Source organism: Vulpes vulpes, chromosome 1 (genome assembly GCF_048418805.1).
Source record: "Vulpes vulpes isolate BD-2025 chromosome 1, VulVul3, whole genome shotgun sequence".
In the NCBI taxonomy this organism is placed as follows: domain Eukaryota; kingdom Metazoa; phylum Chordata; class Mammalia; order Carnivora; family Canidae; genus Vulpes; species Vulpes vulpes.
The window spans coordinates 55,565,759-55,592,105 of NC_132780.1; the positions used below are offsets into that span (position 1 = coordinate 55,565,759).

Here is a 26,347-nt window from a genome sequence, read left to right on the forward strand (position 1 = left end):
GCGCCAGCGGGGGCCCCTCCGCATCTCGGGCGTGGCTGCGGCCTCCGGGCCCCTCCCCCTCCCCGGACCCGCCCCGCCCTGCTCCCCAGCGCCCCGACCCAGCCCGGCCGGGTGAGGTCGGTCCTGCAGGCGCGCGCCCCGCCGGGTACCCGGGGTCCGCCCGGCTGCTCCATCCCAGGCCCCTCTCCCTGCTCCCCTGCGATCCCTCCGCCCCCCATCCCCAGCCCGGGCGGGTGAGGTCGGCCCCGCAGGCGCGCGCCCCGCCGGGTACCCGGGGTCCGCCCGGCTGCTCCATCCCAGGCCCTCCCCGGCCCCGCCCTGCTCCCCTGCGATCCCGCCCCGCCCCCATACGCCCGGGCCGGTGAGGTCCGCCCCCCAGGCGCGTCCGCCACCCCACCCCCCCGGGCAGCGCCGGGCACCGCTCGGTACCCCAGGCCCGGGGGCCGCAGCGCCTGCACGTTGGCGCCTTTGTCTGCAGAAAGCGAGTGGGCGCGGAGCTGGGGCGAGAGGCCGAGCGCGCCCCAAGTCCTGCTCGGCCGGCCGCAGAGTCGCTCGCCCCCCTCCGGAGTCACACTCCTCCTTGCCTTTCCGAGACGTCAAGGGGAAGCCCGAGGCCGCCGGCGGATCCGGAGGGAAGCGCTGCTGACTTGCACCAACTTGCAATCGCCGCGTCCGCCGAGAAGTGAGCGGTTCTTCGGGATTCCTAGAGGGAGGGGGTGCGCCGTGGGGAGGGTCGGTGGGCAGGTGGAGCGGGAGGTCGAAATGGTTGCTCTGTGTCCGTCCGGGGTTGCTTGGCCTGGCGGGTCCTACGGGGGATGCCTTGAAGGGGCCCAGCATCCTGTCACTTTGTGAGAACCACGTGACAGCCCTGGTCCCTTGGACTCCTGGGGTACAACTGCCTGGGGGCCCGGGGCAAACGGTGTCAGGTGTTCTCAGCTCCAGCGTGCTTATGCCTGATTCAAACCAAAACTAAGGTTGCATTGGCGATGCAGCTGGCTTAGGCGGTCCACGCTGGTGTGACCCAGGCTGTGCAACTAGGCCACGCGTCCTAGGCGCGTGTGGCTCTGGAGAACGTGCAGAAAATAAGTTGGTGGATGACTTTCCCCCCTTAGTGGCTTCTTTGTTACTATTATTTTTCAAACTGAGTCGGAGGGAGATCCTGAAAAGACAAAGGCAGGTGGAGAAGGCCGCTTCCGGGAGTATTTCTTCATAAAATGAGGGCTGGCTTGCTGCATGTTCACTAAGTTATGATACTTAAAAATACACAGTAACAGGAATAATGCTGGTGACATGACTGGCAAACATCTCCTCTCCTGATGGGAGTTTTTTTTTTTTTTTTTAAAGCACAACTTTCTGCATAGTCATAGCTTTTCAGTGCTTTAGGGAGGGATGATAGCTGTAAGGAAAAAAGCACCAAACTGACTAGCTGGCTGGCCAGGTGGCTGGATCACGAGGAAGAAGAACCCAGGAGGCAATGGCTTGCCACTTTCCAGATTTTAAAAGCTGGTGATGGATTTATCTTGGAAAAAATACACAATAGAGGCTTCTCTTGCCACCATGCGGGAGGATGCACCAGGTTTCCGGGAGCACGCTCATTCTGTCTTAGAATTTGGCTCCACAGGAGGAACTGGGCACTTTAAGAGTACAACTTAACCAATCATATAAACTTTACCCATGCCATATGCCATGTAATAAGGTGTTTGAGAGTGAAAATATTTTCTACCGGGCAATTACTCTTAACACTAAAATGACTTACCAGAACTATAAAATTTGGATAAGTGCAGAAGTCAGCACCCTATACTTTAAGAAATTGTGCAGATAAACTTCTCCAAAAGTGTTTTTTTTTTAATTATTTACCAAAGCTTGGATTTCAGGTTACTAGTAACTAAACCATATAGATGATTCTGAATACCATCACTTTCTTGAAACTGAACCTGACTTAAAGTCATTCATTACTTTTATTGTAGTCCTAGTCTAAAGGAAAATGGGTGCATTTCTCATACCAAGAACAACAATTAAGAGTTAGAGCTGAGGAAAGGACCATGTATGCACAGCAGATTTCCTCTAGGAACCTACCTCATAACCCTTTTCCCCTCATTGAGAATAGTAATTAAATAAAACGTTCTCTACTGGACTAGACTTTAAAATGCGGATTGAATAAGGAGGAAAACCAAAGTTGAAAAAGCAGGGTGGTCAACTCCAGCATGTGGACCTCTCCTTTTCCTTCTGAAGCTTCTTCCTGACTTTATCCCCCCATCTTTTTTTTGTTTGTTTTTGTTTTTGCTTTTAAATCTTTACCCTTCTCATCCATTCCGTTCTGACCCATATCTCACCACTGCCAGAACCTGTTACCTTGAGAATGTTAGGTTCAGCTGCTTTTGGATCATCATCATTTTCCTGAGATGGAGCGAGAGGGAGATGGTGCCTCCCTGGGCAGAATGAGAATCGACTATTCTGCATCCTATTTCTAAACTCAAGGCTTCTAACTGAGCGCTTTTCCCATCTTTTTGTTCCACCCCTCCCTCCCCCCCCCCCCCCAGGCTTCTCTTTTATGGGGCAATCACCCTTTGCTCTGTAACCATGCAGACATGTGTGTGCTTCCCTTTTGTTTCTAGCCCAGATTAGAAAGGAAGGTTGGCGGACTTGCGGAGGGCAGAGGATGATCTGGTGACGGACCATTCAAAACCTCATCCGTAGACCCCTCCCAGACCGCCATGAGTCAGCCACCAACGGGGGGCGCTGGCCCTGCTGCAGCCACAGCTTCTGCCGCCAGCTCTGCCACGGAGGCTCGACTGCACCCAGAGGGCAGCAGCCGAAAACAGCAGCGTGCTCAATCACCTGCCAGACTCAGGGACAATTCGGCCCGACAGACGACCGCGACCACCCGGTCCCCCGTGGGGGCCGGCACGAAGCTCAATTCGGTTCGGCAGCTGCAGCTGCAACAGCATCAGCAGCAGCAGCAGCAGCAGCAGCAGCAGCAGGGCAGCAAGCCCGGGAGCCGCTCTGGGCCTCCGCCCGGCGGCCGAGGAGGAGGAGGAGGAGGAGGAGGAGGAGGAGGAGGAGGAGGAGGAGGAGGCGGGGCGGAGAAGGCTGCGCCCCTGGCGCCCAAAGGGGCCGCGCCGGGAGCTGTCCACCCCGCGGCTGGTGCTGAAGCGGCCCCCGCGGCGACCCTGGCCCCGGTGGGCGGCAGGAGGCCTGGCCCGTCGGAGGAGCCATCCCGGGAGCTAGAGCCGGTGTCCGCGAGACTCGGGGAACCCCCTCCGCTCGGGGAAGGAGGAGGAGGGGGTGCGGAAGGAGGAGGAGCCGGCGGCGGCTCCGGGGAGAGGGAGGGGGGCGCTCCGCAGCCGCCGCCGCCCAGGGGCTGGCGAGGGCGCGGCGTGCGCGCTCAGCAGAGGGGCGCCGGCGGCGGGGAGGGGGCCCCCCCTTCTCCATCCGCGTCCGCGGGCAGAGCCGCGGGCCCCGGCGGCAGGAACCCCGGAAGCGGGGCAGTGGGGGGCGGCGGCGGCGGCGGCGGGGGGGGCTACTGGAAGGAAGGATGCCTGCAGTCTGAGCTCATCCAGTTCCATCTCAAGAAGGAGCGGGCGGCGGCGGCGGCGGCGGCGGCCAAGAACGGCGGCCGCGGCTCCCCGGGGGCCGGCGCCCCTGCCCCTTGCGAGCCTCCCGCCGCCCCCGCCGTGTCCCCGATGGCGGCGGCCGCCGAGGGCCCCCAGCAGAGCGCCGAGGGCAGCGCCGGCGGAGGGGGCATGCAGGCGGCCGCGCCTCCGGCGTCGCAGCCGCACCCGCAGCAGCTCCAGGAGCAGGAGGAGATGCAGGAGGAGATGGAGAAGCTGCGGGAGGAGAACGAGACTCTCAAGGTGAGAAGTGGGGGGGCGCGTGGGGGAGGGGAGGCGGGGGCCTGGGAGGGTTAGGGCGTGTCCGCGAGGGTGACGGGCTGTGCACCTGCTATGGAGCCTTGCGGAGGGAAGGGGCGCGCGCGCGGGGGGGGGGGGGGGGGTGGCTCCTAGGCCTCTCCTAGATCTAAAGCAGCCCAAGATTAGCAGCCTTAGGTTTGCATTTAAATCCAGACCAGGGCCTTCGTTTCTCTAATTACGATGGCTTGTCCCACTTTTTCACGGACAGGGGCAGCGTAGGGGAGCTGGGGGAGGCCCGTTCTTCCAGTTGCTTCTTCATTCAGCTCCGTCGCTCCTGCCTTACGGAGGGGGGGCAATAAGACGGAATCTGGAGTCGGGATGGGGTGTCTGCGGTGCGCGCCCCCGGGGGTGGGGAGCCAGGGTAATTCCGACCCGCGGCCTGTCCCCGCCTCAGAACGAGATCGACGAGCTGAGGACCGAGATGGACGAGATGAGGGACACTTTCTTCGAGGAGGATGCCTGTCAACTGCAGGAAATGCGCCACGAGTTGGAGAGAGCCAACAAAAACTGCCGGATCCTGCAGTACCGCCTCCGCAAAGCCGAGCGCAAAAGGCTCCGCTACGCGCAGACCGGGGAGATCGACGGGGAGCTGTTGCGCAGCCTGGAGCAGGACCTCAAGGTGCGCGGGGGGCGCGGGGCCGGGCGGCCGTGGGACCTGCGCGGGGAACGGCCTTCGCTGCTCACCCGCAAACACGCGGAGTTTCGCAGCGCTGAGCGCAAACTAGCAGGTTCTGGGCGGGAGAAAGGGAAGGGGGGGTGCTGAAGGCTCTCGTGTCGGGGCAAGGCCCTAAGGGGAGCGAGCTCGGGGGCTTTCTTGGGGTGACTCCGGTAGCGCAGGCCCTGGCGCTGGTTGCTCTCTGGCCTCCAGACGCTGCCCTCCAAGTAAGGGCCTGGGGGCAGAGCAGCTCGGTGCAGACTCCTGGAGGGAGAGGAATTGGAGCCCAGAATAGAAACAGCTTTGGGAAGATCTTCCAGTTCAGGTGTCTGGCTGCAAGGCGCCCCTAACCCTCTGCTTCCAGGACTCCCTCCTACCTTGCTAACTCCCCGAAGGGAAATCGGTCCAACTTGCTGCTCTTTTGAAAGAAGGAAAAAGCAAGTGCAGTATTTATTTATTTATTTATTTATTTATTTATTTATTTATTATAGACATAGAGAGAGAGAGAGAGAGAGAGAGAGAGAGAGAGAGGCAGAGACACAGGCAGGGGGAGAAGCAGGCTCCATGCAGGGAGCCAGACGTGGGACTCGATCCCGGGACTCCAGGATCACACCCTGGGCCAAAGGCAGGCGCTAAACAGTTGAGCCACCCAGGGATCCCCCAAAAAAACTCATTCTTAATGTGAAGCTGTTCCTTTAGAATTTGCCCCCAGTGGAAAAATTGTAACCTTGAAGTGCTTCTTTTTTTTTTTTTTTTTTTTCCAGTCGGTGTGGTCTGTTCAGTTCAGATGGACTGTAGGCAGATTCACTGACAATGCAAACCTAAAGTTATCTTCATTACCTTTGGACAACCAAACATCATTTTAATTATTTTAACTTCATCAAGATATGAAAATCAAGTGTAATTATCCTGTTTGTTTTAAAGAAAACTGCGAGTCAGCATCTAGTGAAAGTCATTATATTACTGTTTTTTTCCTTTCCTAACATTTGTTGAGTGCGTGCTCACTATGCCCCAGGCCCCGTGGCAAGCATTTTTATATATATTAACAGTGAATTATCTATCTAAATGTTAGCTCAAGACAAAAGAATAAATAAGGCACCTATGAGTTTGGGATTATTTATAGCATCATCTTGTATAGAAGCTGAACCTTTTACAGAAGTTAAGTGCGCAGCCCCCAGCCCTGGAAATCTGCTAATAGGTGACAGACTGTCTCCCCACCCCATATAAAACCACTGCCTATGTCCTGAGCCACTACATAATACTACACCAAAGGGTGTTGTTCAAACCCTAAAATTTCTAAGATGATCTTAAAGCAAAAGGCAAAAATGTACACTGTAATTCAAACAAATAAAACTTAATCTCAAGGACTGACATGTTTCCTGAAAGTAAGCACGTGACATCGTAGGATCAAAATTCAAGTCCCATACCTCACCTATGAAAACTTTGCTTTCTAGTCTTGAAACTGAGTGATAATGGAAATGTATAGTTTTGTTATAGAATTAGAGGAGATATGTGAAATGTCTCTACCCATGAATAAACACAATTGAACACTAAGGTGAAGGGAACAGAAAGCCAGACTACCTGACCACTTGTTAGCTGTGTGACCTTGAGCACATTACTTCATATCTCCGAGACTCATTTTCCTCATCTATAAAGTACAACAATAATAGTCCCTATATCATGGGATTGTTGTGAGGGTTAAATAATTTAAACTTACAAGTAAAGCATCTAGATAGATTATTGGTATATGGTAAAAACTATTTGTGTACTGACTCTTAGTAGTTTTGGGGTTTTTTTTTTTTTGGCTCTTAGTGGTTTTAATGTGAATATAACTTTAGCTCATTCATTGTATTAATTACACATTATTGTTAAAACACCTTAATTTAGGTTGCAAAGGATGTATCTGTGAGACTTCACCATGAATTGGAAAATGTGGAGGAAAAAAGAACAACAACGGAAGATGAAAATGAAAAACTGAGGCAACAGCTCATAGAAGTTGAGATTGCAAAGCAAGCTTTACAGAATGAACTGGAAAAAATGAAGGAGGTTAGTATTTGATTATCTCATGGTATGCTACATACATACTTAGTTCTTTAGAAAAGAATCTCCAGACCTGTATGACTGTTAAAATAATTCCGTGGTTTTTTTAATGATTATAGAATAATTTGTTGTTCTCACCCAAAGTACTGACACATGATTTCATACTAAATTAATAAGTAACAAAGAAAACTGACCTCAGCTCTGCCTCTAACTTGATATATATGAGCTCTGACTGAGGTTTCATCCTGTCATCTAAATTAATGTTAAAGAGGAGCACCTGAGTGGCACAGTCGTTTGAGCTGCCAACTCTTGGCTCCAGTCATGATCTCAGGGCTGTGAGATCGAGCCCTACATCAGGCTCCATGCTCAGCCTGGAGTCTGCTAGGGTTTCTCCCTCTCCATCTACCCCTAACCCCCTTAAATAAATAAATAAATCTTTTAAAAAATAAATAAATCTTTAAAAATAAATTTATGTTAAAGAAATTACACAGCTATACCAAACACAAAGGATGTCAAGAGTATGAAGGACTAAGCATTATGTTAAGAAGAAGAGCTAGTTTTGGGATTACTACTTAGTTCATAGAATCACAGACTTTTAGGATGAAAAGGTCACAAAAATACATTCGATTGAATCGCATCGAATTGAATCAGATCTAATCTTTGCATGAACCCTCCTTATGACAGAACCCCCAAATGACTTAATGTTTAGAACATCATCAATGACTAACCTTTAAGATCTTTGGCAGTAGCCAGTTCTGCAACAGCATAGCTCTGTTTAAAGGTTTTCTTTGTCTTGAGTTGAAATCTATTTCATTGTCACTGTGACCAATTCATCTTTAGTTCTTACCCTTTAGGGTAGAAGAGTCAAGAGTCCTCTTCCACGTCAGGTATTTGAAATTTCTACCATGTTTCCCCTAAATTTTCCCAAAGAACAAAATTAGTGTCAAAATAATTGTAGGAGAAAAGAAACAGAAAAGATTGATCAAGAAGTAATTAGCTTTGTGATAAGTACCAATTTGAATTAAAATAATATTCTTCAAAACTGCCTGGGATTATACAGTGCAACTGATGAAAATTATTATTGAAAATTAGCAAATACACACATGGTCCTCTGGACATCTGCCTATGCTTAAATATGCAGAACTTAAATGAAAATCCTAATCTTTTCCATGGACTTTCCAATATCTTTCCAAAGATATGGCACCTTTCATTGCTGTGCTTATCTTAAAATGGTATAAAAATATATTTACCATGTAACAGTGAAAATATCAAGTCTGATTAAGACTATATGTCAGGAATTTGTGTTAAGTGGTATTAGTGGGGTAAACTATTTTGTGATCTAAGTTTCTACTTACTACATTTTAAACATTTTTAACATGACAATTTAGGGCAAAACCATTTTCATGATATGTAATTCTTGGCTAATACCTAAGAATGGCTGTGTCCTTGGCAGGAAAACGTGAAAAATGGGAGCTATGTGACTATTTTCACCAGTAACTAACTGGGTGACTCAAAAGGTTTCTAACTTGCTTCAGTTTACACAGTTGTAAAAATATTATTCTAATGAATCTCAACATCTTCTGCAGCTAGCATGACTTTTATCATGAAATCCAGGACATTATCTTTAAAGAATAGCACAGATTTTTTTTTTACTAAGGGAGATTAACTATGGGATTATGTAAATATGTTTCTTAAACAATAATGTACAGTTGAAATGTGTCCAAAAAATGGAGGCTTAGTTTCCAGGAAAAAAAATGGAATAGGTAGCTCTGTTAGTTTGGGAGGGCTGCTATAACAAAGTACCACCAACTGGGTGGTGTAAATAATAGACATTTATTTTCTCACAGTTCTGGAAGCTGGAAGTCTAAAGTCAAGGTGTAGTCAGGGTTTCCTCCCTATGAAGGCAGGATCTGTTCCAGGCCTCTCCCCTGGCCTTATACATGGCTATCATCATATTCACATTGCATTCTCCCTATTGATGCCTATCTCCAAATTTCCCCTACCACAGACACCAGTCATTGTAGATTAGAACCTACCTAATCGTAGGTTTTACATTGTAGATTGACGGTCTCTGTAAAGACCCTATCTCCAAAAACAGTCACATTCTTTAGTACTTGGGGTAATGACTTCAACATGTGAGAATCGAAGGGACACAATTCATCCTACATCATAGCAATTAAACACCTTCTTATAGACAAGCAAAGAGAAAGTTCATTGTCGGTTCCATTAGACTCCACTCCATGTTCATACCTCACTTGCTTTCTCCCATATTCCTTGTTTATACGATTAAGAACATTCAAGTCAAAACAAACTTCATTTGACTACCAGGAATAAAAGAGAAATGCTTTGTGATGTGGTATCATGTGACTGTTTTTTACATGAAGATCTGCAAAGTTGGATTTAAGAATGGCATAAGAGCTTCCTGATTTCATTCTGTGTCCAGAAAGGGGGAAAATCCCTGTAGACTGTCTATCCACTAGCCAGACAGATGGGTCCTCTTCCATTATAAAATAAAAGCCAGAAAATCTGGCTAGGGAAAGAAGGTCTGGAACCCGAGATTGTTCTCAGGAGAATCATTGTAAAGATGCATTTCCTTGATTCTGTTCCCTACACCTTTCCCTATAACCATTTCTTCCTTCAGGGCTCTCATTCTGATTTGGGGAAACACTCTTGTAGCATTATCAAACAATGTGGGTATATGTTCATGCCAGAAAGGAAATTCATATTCTCCTTGGAGTTTTTTTTTAAGATTTTATTTTATTTAGTCATGAGAGACACCACAGAGAGAGAGAGAGGCAGAGACACAGGAAGAGGGAGAAGCAGGTTCCATGCAGGGAGCCTGATGTGGGACTCATCCCTGGACTCCAGGATCACACCCTGGGCTGAAGGCGGCACTAAACCGCTGAGCCACTTGGGCTGCCCTCTCCTTGGAGTTTTAAAAGACAAACTTCAGTCCCTCGTTAGAGACCACAACAATCAAAGTGTAAGGAATTCAGGATATTAGCTTTTAAAATAAACTTTTATTTAAAAGATGGACTCTACAATAGCATTCCCTGTTTGGGAAGGTGAGTGGCAATGGAGAAAAATAGAAATAGGTAGGAAGGACAAGAGTGGAAGATAAAAACCTAGGGGCTTCTAAAGGTAATAAAGGAAAATGAAAAATACTCTGGCAGGGAAGCTCTGTAATCATTCATTTGAGATTGACCTTCATAGTGTTCAGAAAAGTGTCAGAAATATAAAAGATAGTTCAAAAATATATTTGGAAATCAGAAATGTTTCATTAAAATGAGATTTTTGTGATGGTAACTTTTTTATCCTCTAAGAAGATCAATAATAAAACTTAGTGGCAATAATTAGCCACACAACTATCACCCCTTTGTGGCATTCTAATCAGTGGAGGAAACAGAACCGGGACAAACTTTCCATAATGAAGAAAAGACACTAGTTAGGGAGTAAAATCATAAAATGTTAACTAGAATATACTAGAGAGAAGCAATCCTCTAACTCCCAGTTTTTAGTTTCTTATATGAAGTCACATAGATGTTGAACAGCACAACTGGGACCGATAGGCCATCTGCTGGAGTTTGGAAACCATTTACCAAGAGTTTAATTGGCTTCAAGGGTGTTGACCAATTGCTCTCAAGGCTAGTGGCTGCCCAAGGTCCTATGCACCTGCTCACATCCATCTGCTTATCTTCTTCCTCTGAGAGTATGAAGTAGGCACCAGGGGGCTGAGAAGAGTTGAGTAGAGGCGGAATGGAGGTAATTAGTTGAGTCTACTGCAACTCGTTGCTTGTATTCAAACAGTTGATATCCTGCCAACTGCAAACAAAAGTGACCTCTTAGGATGCAGCCTTAGAATCTTTATGGTAGTCTCATCTGATCACAAAACATTGATTGCTACTTCCACTATGCTCCCTTGCAGTAGAAAAAAATGCCTCTATTTTTATGTAACCCGGGGGAAACGGTGGTCTTTCATCATCACAAACAATCAGAGACAGGTTTTTGCAAGAGTTATTTCATGGAAACTACGACTAAGCTTGTAGTTCGAAGGCTAGGACAGGTTAATGCACAAATAGCATAAAGTGGGGAGAGGGAGGAGGCTCTGTGAGGGGTGAGTCTCCGACACAGTTAATCGAAGGTCCATGCCCTTCATGAAGTCCTGCTGCTGTAGGAAGAAACGTTACTTCGAGAGCTTTGAAACCTTTGTGCTCTTCAGAAGGGAGGGGTCTTCTCCTGGCACCTTTAAGATCTGACACTTGGGGAAGCATTGATGACAGACATTTGGGGAAAGAAATCGCCCACAGAGAACCTCTGAGGATGGAAAAGAAGAAAGAGTAACTGAGATGATGATGGCGATAAATGTTTATCTGACTTTTTCTATTTCAGAGTCTATCCTCTTTGTGTTGTTTCATCCCTTCACCTCATGCAAGAGCCTTAAAATAATCTTAACTTTTCCTGGTCTTTGCCCTCAAGGGCTCCTAACTTGCCTCCTGCAGTAGCACTATCTGTCTTGGGACTTGTATTTTCTGTGCACTTGGTTGATATATCCTATCTGTTACAGTGAAGTCTCATTGTAGAACGCAAAAATAATTAGTACTATAAATTTCAACAGTAGTGTCTCTTTTAAAAACAGAACATATCCATTTACTCAGACTCTCTTTACAGACAAATGCTTGTCCTGCATGTTTACTATTGCATATTTATTTTTTGATATAAAATAGAGAGGTGAGTATGACTTTACTTGGCTTTGGTAAGAGTGTGTTTATCTGAGATATTAAGTGCAAAAATGAAATGCTGAGTGATAAATCAGCAAAGAAGCAGCCCAAGAGATAGTGTTAAGGGGGAATTTCTTTGCCATTCAAATATTTTCCCCCTGGTTCTGGTAGCTGTAATTTGAAAAATAGAACAGCAGCCATTGATATTTTTAAATGAAATTGCTATAAATATTTTTAAATGCATCAATTAAACACTTTTACTTTAATCACATCTCAGACGCAGTAGTTTGTTGAGTAACTTAGGCAGGAATAATACAGACTAAAATAAAAGCAAAAAACAATGTGCGAGGTAAACAGAAGAGAGCTTGTTTTTCAGGTTACCTTACGTTGTGAGTGTATTTTCGAAGATATATTTATTTAGAAATGGTAAACTCCATTGGATTTCTTTTTTCATGAAATTGCATATGCAGTTGTATGCATTCTGAAGTGACTCCCAAGACTGAGTCCTATCTTAGTGGCTCTTTTTTTCTTCTTCTTTTTTTTTTTTTTAGTGGCTCTTTTCTTTTATGGGGGAAAAAGCCCTCAGCAAAAGCAAATCCCTGTTGGTGGAGTATTTCGTGAAACCTATTGAACTTGTATCGTAAACATCAAATTTCTGTTTTTATTTAAGTGAAGAGCTCAAGGATTTCAAAGCTTTGAAAGTAAAGATTCTTCCTACAGCCAGTTTGTGTCTTGGCTGGAACTTTGAACTTTATATTCTTAGAGCAGTAAGGCACTGTATAAATATGAATTTTACCTAATTAACCGTCTCCTTTTGATTATATATTCAGTTCCCATTTCAAATATCTATTCATTCTGATATGTGCAGTGGCATTGCTTCATAGAAATTGTTCAATAAAATGTATGTTGAGGGGCCCCTGGATGACTCACTTGGTTAAGCATCTGATTCTTGATCTCAACTCAGGTCTTGACCTCAGGGTCATGAGTTCAAGCCCCATGTTGGGCTCCACACTGGACATGGAGCCTACTTAAAAACAAACAAACAAAAATGTATATTGAATTGTTTGTTGCATTTGCTTGTAAACCATATCGATGGGAGCTAAGTCCCCAACCGTCGACTCTGCCACCTTAACAGATGTTCTGGGGCTCTAGGCTGAACTTTGAGTGAGCGATGGGCAGCTTATATATGTTTAAATATCTCCATGGAAGTATTTTACCTACACAGGTATTAAAGAGTTGTTCACTTCTCCAACTTTTTCTCCAAGCTACCTTAAAATGAGATTTGAAATGGTTCTCAATAAATCATAACCCTTGGGGCGCCTGGATGGCTCAGTGGTTAAGTGTCTGTCCTCGGCTCAGGTCATGATCCCGGGGTCCTGGAATCTAGTCCCACATCTGGCTCAATGTTTAGTAGGGAATCTGCTTCTCCCTCTGCCTCTGGACAGTCCCCATCCTCCCAGCTCTTTCTCACTTTCTATTGCTCTCTCTTCCTGTCTCAAATAAGTAAATAGAATCTTTTAAAAATGATAAATAAATCATAACCCTTGAAATAAGGGTTTAAAATTTTGGTCAAGTAAGAATTCTAGGAAGGGGAAGGAAAATTTAATACAAAGGACGTGCTTTGTGGTAAAACAGCTCTGAGTTCCATACCAGTCAAGCCAGGGAGAGAAAAATTGAGAGAAATTGCTTCCTGACCGTGTCTGTATGTGGAGGCAATACCAAGTTTTATAGCAGGTCCTCAGAGCAACCGGGAAGAAAATGAATCCTAGGACAGGAAAATGTTCCCAATTATAAACAGACAACTGGTGGACGGCTGAGCCTTCACAACAATCTCCGGTTCTCATCTATACAATCACTTTTATAAAAAAATAAATAACGCTTTTGTAGAAAACAACATTTAGACATTTTGTCATTAGCTGTGAATTTGAATGTGGTTTATGAGAAAGTACACATGTCGCAGATGCTATAAATTGACTTTGAGGCCTACCTCTCATTCCCTGTGACTTCGAGCAAATAACTTGAAATCTATATGCTTCAGTGTCTTTATTCATAAATGTAGAAGTTTGGGACACCTGGGTGGCTCAGCAGTTAAGCGTCTGCCTTTTGCTCAGGGCGTGATCCCAGTCCCAGGATCGAGTCCCACAATGGGCTCCAGTCCCACATCGAGCTCCCTTTGAGGAGCCTGCTTCTCCCTCTCCCTATGTCTCTGCCTCTCTCTCTCTCTATTTTTCTCATGAATAAATAAATAAAGTCTTTAAAAAAAACAAATAAATGTAGAAGTTTAAATAGTCGCAAAGGTGCCTATAAAAATGTCACTTTCTACTTTGTTATTCATCTCTGTTCTCCCCAAAAGTTTTGTTTATAGTCGGGTGGGCCAGTCTGTCTCACTACGGTTATTTTATTACTGTGGTTATTTTTTTTCACTCACTCAATCAACAGATATTTACTGAGTAGTACTTTATTACCTACCATAATATGGGCACATAGACGCCGCGGAGGATACAAAGACACAGGTACCAGGGTGTTGCGGTAAACTCAGGGTTTGCGCCACAGGAATGCTGTCATTTTTTATTTTGCTGTTATTGAAGTGATAGGAGTTATCTGACATTTCCTGAAGGTGGAAGTCTTTCTGTTCCCGAGAGTATAATAAAAATCTCTCTGAGGTCACTAGGCTTTTATGTGTGTGTGTGTGTGTGTGTGTGTGTGTGTGTGTGTGTGTATGTGTGTGTGTGACAGAGAAGAACCTCACATAGAACTGACCCCCATTAAACACCCTGTTCTCTTCCTTAAGGGACTCTGTTGGGTATAGCTGTGGCCTAACTATCTCTGTGGTGCCTTTAGTTTGGGGGCTGTGATTCACATTATTCTCTCCACTGGCCTCTACCCTTTACTGCCTGAGAAGGGCCCTGCTTCTACTGGTGCAGGAAATAGCATCTCTCTGTTTCAGCATTTTCCTTGAGCCTAAAAACCAAAAACTTTGGTCTGACTTTAGTTTTGCAGACATTTATTGTGTGTGTGTGTATAACAAGATAACCGTGCATGTAACCATGAGGGTCGTCCTGACCTTAAGTCAATTGCTTTCCAATAGAAAAGACAGCCTTCTAGAAGTTTCACTCTGACAACATTTACACATGTGCCTTAATTACTATAGTGAATGGTTCAGGGTTCATCTCAGAATGGAAAACTTATGAAGCTGAGGCCGATACCGGCTTGGATCACTGTAGAACCTCAACGTCCAGTTCAGGGCCCGGCATTTAATCCATTAGACCATATTCTTCTGTAATATAATAGCGGCTGTTATTCCATATTTCATTATATATATCTTTTCCCCCACACTAGGCTAGAAACTCCCTGGAAGTAAGAACTGAATCTTGTCTTACTCATCATCGTGTCCACAACAATCAGAAATTGTTGACACAAAGTCCACAAACAATAAACAATTTCAAGTGAGAGAATGCATGGAGATTAGGAGAGGTGCTCCAGGTCCTATTTTGTGGAGAGAACAAGAACTATGAGTCAGAAACAGGGCCCTTCCTGTGAGGCCTGGTGTAATACAAGATACAAGGGAAATGGGTGAGGAAATCCAGCCTCACCCTGCTTCCAGAATTAGAGATCTCTTAAGACTTTGCTATCTCCTAGAAACTTCTAGTCTTCTACCTTGCTTCTCTCAAAACCGTTATTCCTAGAAGCAACAAGTCTCCCCTGGAACAGGACCTCACGGGCTTCTTGGGAGGGGGAATGATGACAGGAGCTCAAAAACAAGAGGACAACCCTGGCACCCTACACATCAGCTCTGCATTTGACTTCCATATCCTTTGGTGAGACAATATGAAGACTGCAGATCTTGTTCCTCCCAAAGACCATCCAACTCTTTGCTTACATCTTTGATGTTTGGGATAGGCCGCTCAGCGGTTGATTTGGCTGGGCAGAGACGGACAATTACCCCCAGAGCTACAGCTACTTTGCAGCTACCAGCACCAAGTGCTAATCACAAGCCAGTCACTGTGCCAGATACTTTATGTAGAGTTATGTTGTTAATAGTTTCACATTAGGGGCACCTGGGTGGTTCAGTCAGTGAAACATCAAACTCTTGGTTTCGGCTCAGGTCATAATCTCATGGGTTATAGGATCGAGCCCCATGACCCGCTCTGCATTCAGCGGGGAGTCTGCTGGAGATTGTCTCCCTCTGCTTCTCCTTACATTCTCTCTTTCTTTCAGATAAATCTCTAAAAAAACAAACAAACAAAAACCTTTCATTTTAGAGGTAAACACTCAAGGCTCAGCAAAGTTAACATCAGTAGTCCGCAGGCAGGGTCCTCACAGGTCTGCTTGCCTGCAAGTGCATGGTCTCCACTGGCCAGGGATGCACAACCTCACTGTTGGGACTCAGGGTGCCCCTTGCACAACCCCCTCCCTTCTATCTTCTTCGTGACCCACAAATGACCTGCTCTTCTCAGGGGCCTCAGTTTCCTAGAGGAAAACTGCACCTCTAGCACACGTTTAGAAAATGCACTGAGCAAGTACTGAGAGAATAGTACTTCCAAAGTGTCTAAAGGATAACACTGTTTTATCTCACAAAGAGGAAATCTTTGGAGGAAAAAAAAAAAGAAACTGGGAACATGAGGCTAAAACATGCGTTTTCAGGTCTGTTGATGCCATCTTTTTACAGGCTTCATACTTTTGTTATTTCAGATTAATCACTAGTAGCTGACTCTCAATCACCTCTTAAAGGAAGAAAGCCATTTTCCCTCTTCAGTCCATTCCCAGGGACGATGGAAGGTAGTATGTGTGGCGTGCCTTGTAAACCCTAAGGTGGTGTAGACATCGGATGCTCTTGCTAATACCACAAAGTTCTAGATGAGCTGATTAAGACTTACCTCTTAGAAAGAATGTGAGAGTCCAGGAGAGTGAAATTTTAGCTGTATCGGGGACTCCAGCTCTTGCACACGCCTCTGCTTTCTCTCCCCCCATGGGTGTCTACACCGTGCCGTTCCCCTCTATGGGTCACTCCACTAGACCCACGCTCGCTGCTAACCTCGTGCACGAGGCGTGTCCTTAGTCCCGACTGCTCCACCAGCCAGAGCTCAAGTCTGCAGAGCCTCGAAGGGACGTGCAGTCAGCTAGCTGCCCCCTGACTTGTCGGGATGAAGTCTCTCTCACCTTTTTCTGCTCTGTCAATATTTTTCTGGAAGAGAGACATTTTAACCGAGAGAAGAGGGCTATTGTATTCAAGCACAAGATACTTCCGACGGTTTGGTGCATTTTAGGGATTCCACAGATAATACTGTGCTCTCTGAATTTAGGGCACGTATTCCCATTTAATTCACACGCAGAGACTGCTGTATATACAAAAACTGTAAATGCTTGGGCAAGAGAAGAGGGATTTAGGAAGACGTGGCTGCGGTCAGAGGAGCTCATCGTTGGCTCTTAAATTAGGATTTACTCGATTCCTTTGTTTTCCAATACTTGTGTTACATTTGAGTAATTATAACGTGCAATTTCGCTGTATATTAGGAATCATTTTCCAAATTGAAAATTCAGCTGTATCTTGAAGATTTTAGACTTCACTGCATCTTAATGGAAACACAGCCACTTATTTGATGTCTCCATTCTAATTCCATTTTTACATTTTAGGGTCAGTTAGACTGATCTTTATCCGGATGGTAAATGACATTCGAAGATGACATTTAAAGATGTCATTTAGCTTCTCTCCTGACGGTTTCCATTTTATACTTATATATTTCACTTAATGGGGCCATTTATATTCCGTTGATTCAACTCAGAGGCACTTAAAATTAAAAATTCAATGTATTCCAAATTCCTCTGCTGGCTAGCTCAGTTATTTCCACTCTGTCCAGCCAATTAATCATGGTGGTAAGTGGTTAATAAAATTAACTACGTTATTTCTTCTTTCCTTCACAAAGTATAAACGTTCTTACCATCATGCTGGTCAGGAGCCTTGAATAATACCAGAAATAATTAGCCCAACTGATTATTGTATTCACGTGCATAATGAGTGGCTAATATGTTGGTATATGGTTGTATCTGTTGCCTCCTTGCATATGAAACCAAAGGTTTTCATAGAACTTTATCAAATGGGGGCCATCTGTATGTATTTAGGACGATCGGTTCTACGGAAAGTATTGTTTTTTGAGGGTAAAATATGGCTATCATATTCCTACCCTTTAGAGGAATGGCTACATTTAAAATAGAATAATTATGGGGCACCTGGGTGGCTCAGTAAAGTGCCTAACTTTGGCTCAGATCATGATCCCAGAGTCCTCCCTCTCCCTCTACCCCCTTCCTCGCTGTGCATGTGCTCATTCTCTCTCTCTCTCTCTCTCAAATAAATAAAGTCTAAAAGCAAAAATTAAAACAAAATAAAATAAAATGGAATAACTATGTTCTGCAATGATTTCGAAGGTAGTTATTCTGTTTTTAATTCTACTAGTATTGACTTTAGGTTTTTTTGGGTTTTTTTGTGGTGATACATGTATGATTCCCAATGTTCCCAGTTACCAAACTCAAAAATAAAACAAGGAATTAAGAATGCGTTCAGTCAGCCCAACCCCTTGGATTACTGCCTGGTCTTTGTTAATTTACCACAGGATTATACACTAAGGCTGTTACTATTACTTACTATGACAGTATATAGTTTCCATTTAAAGAATATCTTTGGCTTCATATGTAATTCAAACAAGATACATCCCATTTCAGTACTTAACTATTGTGGTTTTAAACCACAACTACATTTCTGAAACCTCAGTTTTAAATAATCTTTAATTTGATTAGATAATGATCTGGACTTTTTTTTTTTACAGGAAAGGTTTGTAGACGTTATGCTTTTTGACCCTTTGTACTTTCGAAAATAGCATGTGTCTGACTTCACACAGGAATGGCAGGATGTAGCAAGTGAACGATTTTTCTTTCACATTACATATGTTGTTCTGTGATCTTCTGTCATTTGTTTTGCAGTGGAGAAATACGAGATTGGTCTGACTTTGATTCCTTTGTTGGTCAGACTGTATTCTCTCTACGTAGTTTTGGATATTCTTCTTCGCCCTTTGTATCAATCAGGGTCCCCCAGTAGGAAGAGAATGTCCCCCTAGATGGATCATACATGCAGGATTACCAACCGCGGTATGGGCAGGATTAAGAGAACACACCCGGAATTGGGGCTAGTCAGGCATTCGGAGAAGACTGGCAACACTTGGAAACCGTCACCACCTCTAGATAGAAGGACACTGCTGAGGAAGTGGTGTTCCAGGGGCCAGTGAGAGCTGGAACCCACCCAGGGGGAGCTGTCATCTGGATGGGTCTTAGCTACTGCTAAGATACCGCAGTGTTGGAAAAGTGAGGGAATGAGAGGAAATACCCTGAACTCTGTCTTTCCTCCTACCCTGCATCCCTCAGCATTTCTGCCAGCGCCTTCTATTGGCCAAACCCAACTAAGAGGCAACTGGCAGGGGGGGAGCCTAGGTCAAGAAGTATGCAGAGGTCAGCCTCCTCCAGCACAGAGCAGGACAGAGAAGGCACCAGAAGGAGTCTGGGAAGCTAAGGAGAATAACCACTTCAAAAATATCACCAAGACATAGCTAGGTGATGGTCTTTGTTTATAATATATCCAGGACATGTAGACTCTTCCATCTGAAAATCAACACTCATTTATTAATGATCTCAGAGGAGCTTCCTTGTGAATAGGCTTGACGACCACACAGGCTCTATTTTCTTCACTTTGAACTCCTACCTCTCATCCTTTCACCTTTGCTTTGTCCTTTTCACCTGTGTCCTTGGACGGACTCTCAAGTTTCTGCTCAGTCTCATTGAGTTAATTTTCAGCCATGTCGGTTATGCTCTTTGAAGACTCCAGGGCAAAATTTAATTATTGCGTTGAATTGAAGGTGATAGTCCCAAACCCATATAAGTATCCTTTGTTGAAAATATTTTATTTATTTATTTGAGAGGGAGAGAGAGTGTGCACACATGAGCAGGGCAGAGGAAGAGGGAGAGGGAGAGGCCAATGCTCCATGGAGCTGGGAGCCAGATGCAGGGGTTGATCCCAGATGCTTGAGCCAGAGGCAGATGCTTAAACAGCTGAGCTGCCCCGGGCATTCCCTAATTCTTGCATTGAAGTTTAGTGTCCTCTGTGAGTTTTCTTGTTGCCAACAGCTTCCTAGTCTTCAGATCTTAATCTCCTCTATGACCTTCCATTCTTAGTTCATAGAGACCATGTGTATTCTTATTAAGAATGCAGTATTTTTAAAGCTGTTTTCTGTTTTTCAGAGTAAATAGTTTTCAAACATCTATTTTTGTTTTTTTCTTTCTCTTTAGCTGAATACATTTTTCTTAATTTACCCAATATGTTTTATTGTATACAGCTTTATTGAAGTATAATTTACATACCATCAATTTATTTTAAGTATAAAATTTAGTGACTTTTAGTAAGTGTACAGAGTTGTGCAACCATCTCCACAATACAATTTGAGAACATTTACCTGTGGTGCTCACTTACAGCCACCTCCTATTCTCACTCCTAACCCCAATCAAGCAATAATCTAATCTAAATCTATAGCTTTGTATTTTCTGAATATTTCATAAAATTATAATCATACAGTTTTTGGCCTTTTGCATCTGGCTTCTTTCACCGAGCCTAATGTGGTTTTGGTTGATCTTTTATTGTATATCAATACTACATTCCCTTTTATTTCCAAATAATATTTGTATTATGTATATATGTCTTTGTTTATGGTCTTTGTTTATAACATATCCATAAAACTCACAGAGGACACTAAACTTCAATGCAAGAATTACATACATGTATATACACATATACAACTTTTTGTTTATCCATTCTTCTGTTGATGGACATTAGTTTTTTTCCATTTTTATGAATAATGCTGCTATGAATATCCACATGCAAGTTTCTTTGTGGACATATGTTTTGATTTCTCTTGGGTTGATATCTAAGAGAAACTTATGGATCATATGATGAATTTATGTTTAACTTTTTAAAGAAACTGCCAAACTGTTTTCCAAAGTGGCTGCACCATGTTTTTTAATTTATTTTTTTGCTCAAGGTACCATTTGATTGTTTTCTCTCTCTCTCTCTCTCTCTTTTTTTTTTTTTTTTTTGAAATAGGCTCCACACCCACTGTAGAGCCTAACACAGGGCTTGAAATCACAACCCTAAGATCAAGACCTGAGCTAATTAAGATCAAGAGTCAGATGCTTAACCAGCTGAGCCACCCTGGTGTCCAGGCACCATTTTCCATTCTACCAGCAAAGGAAGGTTCAGTTTATCAACATCCTTACCAATTCTTATTGTCTATCATTTTTATTATAGCTGTTCTATTGAGCATTAAGTGATATGTCACTTTTCTTGTGCTTATTTTCCATTCATGTATCTTCTTTTGTATAATATCTATTCAATTTTTTCTTCATTTAAATTGGACTATTTTTCTACTTCCTCTTTACTTCTAATTTAAATTCTATTTATTCTGGGGATACCTGGGTGGCTCAGTCGGTTAAGCATCCAACTCTTGATCTCAGGGCTTTATCTCAGGGTGGTGAGTTCAAGGCCTACATTGGTCTTAAACTATTAAGAAAATATATATATAAACTGCATATATTCTGGGTACAAGTTTTTTTTTTATTAGATATATGATTTGTAATGTTTTCTGTGTTGTCTGCCTCTCCACTTTCTATATGATGTTTTCTACAGTGTAAAAGTTTTTGATAATGATGAAGTCCATTTTACAAACGTTTTTGTTTTATCACATGTGCTTTTGGTATCACATATAAGAAATCTGGCTAACTTACAGGAAAATCACTACTGGTTTTCTAAGAATTTTACTAGTTTTAGCAATTACATTCAGGCCTCTCTGTGATCCATTTTGAGTTAATTTTTATGTATGGTGTGTATTAGGCATCTAAATTTATCGTTTTGTCCGTGGATCTCCAATTGCCCCAGCAACATTTGTTGAAAAGACTATCCTTTCCCCACTGAAATACCTTTGTCCAATTCACTTTCATTTATTTATCTACATCTTTTTCTTTTTTAAAAAGTATCACTGAATGTCAGACTTTCTTTTTAAATTCAGTGTTGTCTCAAGACGCACTCACTGTGTAACTTTTTCTTAGTCCCTCCCACTGCTTGCATTCAGATCCAAAGCTATAGCACTACTTGATAGGCACAGCTTCAATCCAACGTCTGACGGCTAATAGACATTTATCTAGTTCTGGCCAGTTCTGGAGGAATATGAGAAAGTCTATAGCCGCAGCACTCAGGCATGCTGACTACGAGGAAAATTTGAATCTTAGAAAAATTTGAAACATCTTGTTCTTTTTTTACTGGTAGTGGAAAACAGCAAGCCTCAATTTGGGTGTTCCTAAGGCTTTTCTGCTTGTGGTTCTACCCTTGAAGCCCTGAGTAGGAAAAGAACACAGCTAATGATGATTCATTGCACAATTAATCATCTAGCTCCTTCCCTACTTGGTTCCTGCTTGTATTAGAGCATTGGAGTTTTAATAACCTGAGAGCCGCTGATTGCAAATCAGCTAGGCCCTTTCTCAGATACATGATAAAGCAGTATCTATGCAATATTTATGCATGTATTGGGGAAAGCAGGGCTGGGATGTGGAAATGTTGGCTGCCTAGTTGTTTGCTTTTTAATAACTTTATTGGGGCATGGATTACATATCATATAATTAACCCATTCCAACGATACAACTCAGTGATCTCTAAGTAAATCTTCCAAGGCGTGTAATTACTACAATAATTAGTTTTAGAACATTTTCATTACCTCATAAGATCCCTTATGCCCACTTACTGTTAATCCCCATTCCTTTCCTCCCTCTTGCTACTCCAGGCAACCACTAATCTACTTCCTATATCTATTGATTTGCCTTTTCTGGACATTTCATATAAATGGCATCATATACAATGTGCTTATTTCACTTAACATAATGTTTTTGAGGTTCATCTATGTCATACCGTGCATCAGTAGTTCATTCCTTCTTTTTTAAATTGCTGAATAGTATAGTATTGTATGGATACCATATTTTATTTATCCATTCACCAGAAGGTGCACATTTGGGTTGTTCCCAATTTTGAGCTATTAGGAATAATGCTTCTAAGAATATTCTTGTGTAATTCCTTAAGTGAGCATAAATTTTCATTCCTCTTGGGTATATATCTAAAACTGGAATTGCTGAGTCATATGGTAAATTTCTGTTTAACCTTTTAAGAATTAGGGATGCCTGGTTTTGATTGATCCGCATTTCCATTTCTTCTGTTTCAGACAGTAAGGTTACATATATAAGATAGATTATGTTTCTTCATTGAATTCCACTGAAACACTATTAAGAGAAATTTTTCTCAGATTTTGGAAAATGCTTAACTGTTAACTTTAGTTTCCAATGTTACTGCATCTATTTTTTTTATCTTTGCTTTCAAGTATATTTTAATAGGGAGAAAGTCATAGCTTCATGTTTTATCAAGCCAAATTCTTTCTATTTGACTAACAATGTAAGTGATAAATTTTCTTTAAAATATAATACCTGAGTCACTGGGTGGCTCAGTCGGTTAAGCTTCTGCCTTCGGCTCAAGTCGTGACCCTAAGGTCCCGGGATTGAGCCCCACATTGAGCTCCCTACTCTACTAGGAGCCTGCTTCTCCCTCTGCCTCTGCCTCTGTGTGTGTGTGTGTGTGTGTGTGCGCGTGTGTGTGCATGTCTTTCATGAATAATTAAATAAAATCTTAAAATAAAAATAAAATATAATACCTTAGGAAATGAATCTGGGGATCCCTGGGTGGCACAGCGGTTTGGCGCCAGCCTTTGGCCCAGGGCACGATCCTGGAGACCCCGGATCAAATCCCACATCAGGTTCCCGGTGCATGGAGCCTGCCTTCTCCCTCTGCCTGTGTCTCTGCCTCTCTCTCTCTCTCTCTGTGACTATCATAAATAAAAAATAAAAAAAAAAAGGAAATGAATCTGATTCATCTGTGATTACTTTCCATAACTTCCTTAATATATGGAATATTTTATTTTTATTCCATTTATATCTCATGCTCTTATATTCATGCTTGTACTCCCCCTGGATACACATTTATTATTTATAAAGGCACTACTATATGTGTAGCTGTTAAGTTGCTCTCATGTCAAAAAAGATGCATGTGCACATGTGTATATTTTGAGCATTATATCAAGGGACTAAGTGAATTTACTTAGCCTAGAATATGGTACTTGTTTTTGTTCAATTTGAAATTTCAGAAATTTAGTGATTGCCCATTTATTCCATAATTACTTTGAAATGAACTAATTTGGTCAGATACAATACACTTCCAAAGGACATTACAATACCTCTTAATATGAAGCAAAATCAGATTATAACATTTCAATGAGCATGTGTTCTCTAGTGATATCTATAATAGACTGCAGATTTCAGATTCTGTTTATCCTTGTGTTTTAGAATTCACTGAGCAGTGTTTAAGATACGCTGAAATTCCTACCAAGACCTGACACACATACATATAAACACATGTGTGCTCCAACACATGTATATATATACTGATATATGCACATAGACATGCACGCTTACTCACATTCATTTGCTCTATGAATGTGAACCTACACATACAAACAAAACACACTCCATGGATGTGTTATTTCATTTTAAAAGCTTGGGTTCAGTTCTTTGCCTTTTTAAACATACTATGTGATTTTTTTTTAAGATTTTATTTATTTATTCATGAGAGACAGAGAGAGAGAGGGAGGCAGAGACACAAGCAGAGGGAGAAACAGGCCCCACACAGGGAGCCGGATGTAGGACTCGATCCCGGGTCTCCAGAATCACACCCTGGGCTGAAGGTGGCGCTAAACCGCTGAGCCACCTGGGCTGCCCCTGATTTTTTTTTAATTAAACCAATTACTTCTTCTCCTACTTTCTCTGACCCTAAAAATAGAAAAGAGCCAGTTTCTCAAGAATAGTTGGTTATTAGTGAATTAAACCTTGGAAACAAGATTTTTTTTCCAATCCATTTAAAATTCGCAGAGAAAATATTCTGTAATCATTCTTTTTTTTCCCCTGTAATCATTCTTTATTCATGATTTTTACCTACTTGGTATGTACCAAGTAGAGACAGCAAAGATTGTGATTGTCATGCTTTATTCATAAATGTTTTCATAAATTTGTTATAGGAAGTTAACTCAGTCTTTCTTCTTATGCCATTTGTTTTCAAGTAATTTCAACTATGTCTCTAGTAAATACCTATTATATTCTAAAGAATATCTAAGCCAAAAAAAAAAAAAAAACAAGTTAAGCAGAATTATTCTTGGTAGCAATCAAGAAAGATACAGGCAAAGACAGACAAAAAATCAAAATGATGTTGGGATCCCTGGGTGGCTCAGCAGTTTAGTGTCTGCCTTTGGTCCAGGGCATGATCCTGGGTTCCCGGGATCAAGTCCCACATCAGGCTCCCTGCATGGAGCCTGCTTCTCCCTCAGCCTGTGTCTCTGCCTCTCTCTCTCTCTCTCTCTCTCTCTCTCTGTCTTTCATGAATAAATAAAATCTTTAAAAAATCGAAATGATGTCAACATAAGAGCATGCTAAACCCACACTAATAAGATGAAATTTAATATGAATAAATGTGATGGTCTACAATGTGATTTTTTTTAAATGTACACAAATACAAAAGGATAGAAATATATTCGTAGCTATTTACATAAAAAGAGGCACTGTTTTCACTCTCTTCCAGTGTTTGGAGGGATTTAATATAGAAGACAAAGTAAATTTATTATTTAAATCACTTTAAGTTTTGTTTTGTTTTGTTTTAAGAGGGCTCCATACCCAGTGTGGGGGTGAAACACAGGGCTTGAACTCACAACCCTGAGATCAAGACCCAAGCTGAGATCAAGAGTCAGACACCAACCTACTGAGCCGCCTAGGCACCCCACTTTAAGTGATTTTTAACTTTAAGTAGATTTGAGTTCAAAATACAGACATTTTATACATTTTATCTCTTTATAAATGTAGAAGTATTGGCTTGCCTGCCTCAGGTGGGAGCAAGTTCCTGGAAAAGCACAGAGACTACATGGTATATAATGGACTCCTATAGGATACTGAATGGAAGATTAGTTTTCTTAGTCACCTTCCACATATGTGACCTTAGCAGTCCAGGGCAGTTTGAACATTCCACTGTCTCCAAGGGCCAAGCCAGTTATATAACTGTCTGTGTTAGACTGATGGGATACACTGGATATTATGTCTCAGTATTTAGTTCCAACCCAAGGATGTCATGCCATAATCAGAACCTAACTTTACCAGATCTTCCAATTTTTCCAACGAAGCTGGAAATCTTGATTTTCAAAATATAAATTGTCTATGTTGTAAAAATTGGCAACGAATTCCAAAAATTTTAAAGCACAGCTATGGGTTATCACTTTTTAACCTAGCCTAGGAATTATTCCAGAAATTTACAACTACTCCTTTCCAGTACATTTCAGAAATTATTGAATACTCTGATCTTTAAAATTCTATCACAAAATATCTTAAATGTGTAATCTATAAAGAATCATTTTATGGTACCTAAGTACCCATCCTCTAACATCCTGCCACTCTAGTGGCACTTCTGATGGCTCTATAAGCCTATTTCTTACAAGATTCTGAACTGATAGAAAAACTTGTGTATTAATAAGGTAGAAGCTGGTTGAGACACAGTATAAAAAAGACTGGCCAAATCATCATCTCAACTTACAAATGCTGGCTGCAGTGTATTTTTTCTCCTTTAGCTCAGTCTAGAAAAAGGCCATAAGTCACTGCTGTCACTGCCCAGCCATAATTTTCTAAATGCATTTTAGTTGCTAAATGCAATGGTGCTTAGAACTCAATTCATTAACAAGAGCAAATTAGAAGGGAATATAAAGCTCTGCATTTGCTAATCACATTCATAGCTTAGTAAGTGTACATTTATTGTGGATCTAGGCTCTAAGGCATAAAATAATTTTTTAACAATTATTTCAAAA

The 26,347-nt window shown here is 42.6% G+C and overlaps 1 protein-coding gene across 3 annotated transcripts in view; it reads left to right on the plus strand.

The window, feature by feature from the left end:
- Window positions 1–378: 378 nt before the first annotated feature.
- MTCL3 (MTCL family member 3) overlaps window positions 379–26,347 on the plus strand; it is a 46,098-nt gene continuing 20,129 nt past the window's right edge. For all 3 annotated transcript variants that reach the window (XM_072764656.1, XM_072764661.1, XM_072764649.1), the window contains exons 1-4: window positions 379–682; window positions 2,616–3,854; window positions 4,306–4,530; window positions 6,454–6,612. In XM_072764656.1, the coding sequence (XP_072620757.1) occupies window positions 2,715–3,854; window positions 4,306–4,530; window positions 6,454–6,612 (1,524 nt within the window). In that variant the 5' untranslated portion in view covers window positions 379–682; window positions 2,616–2,714. The remainder of the gene's footprint in view (window positions 683–2,615; window positions 3,855–4,305; window positions 4,531–6,453; window positions 6,613–26,347) is intronic.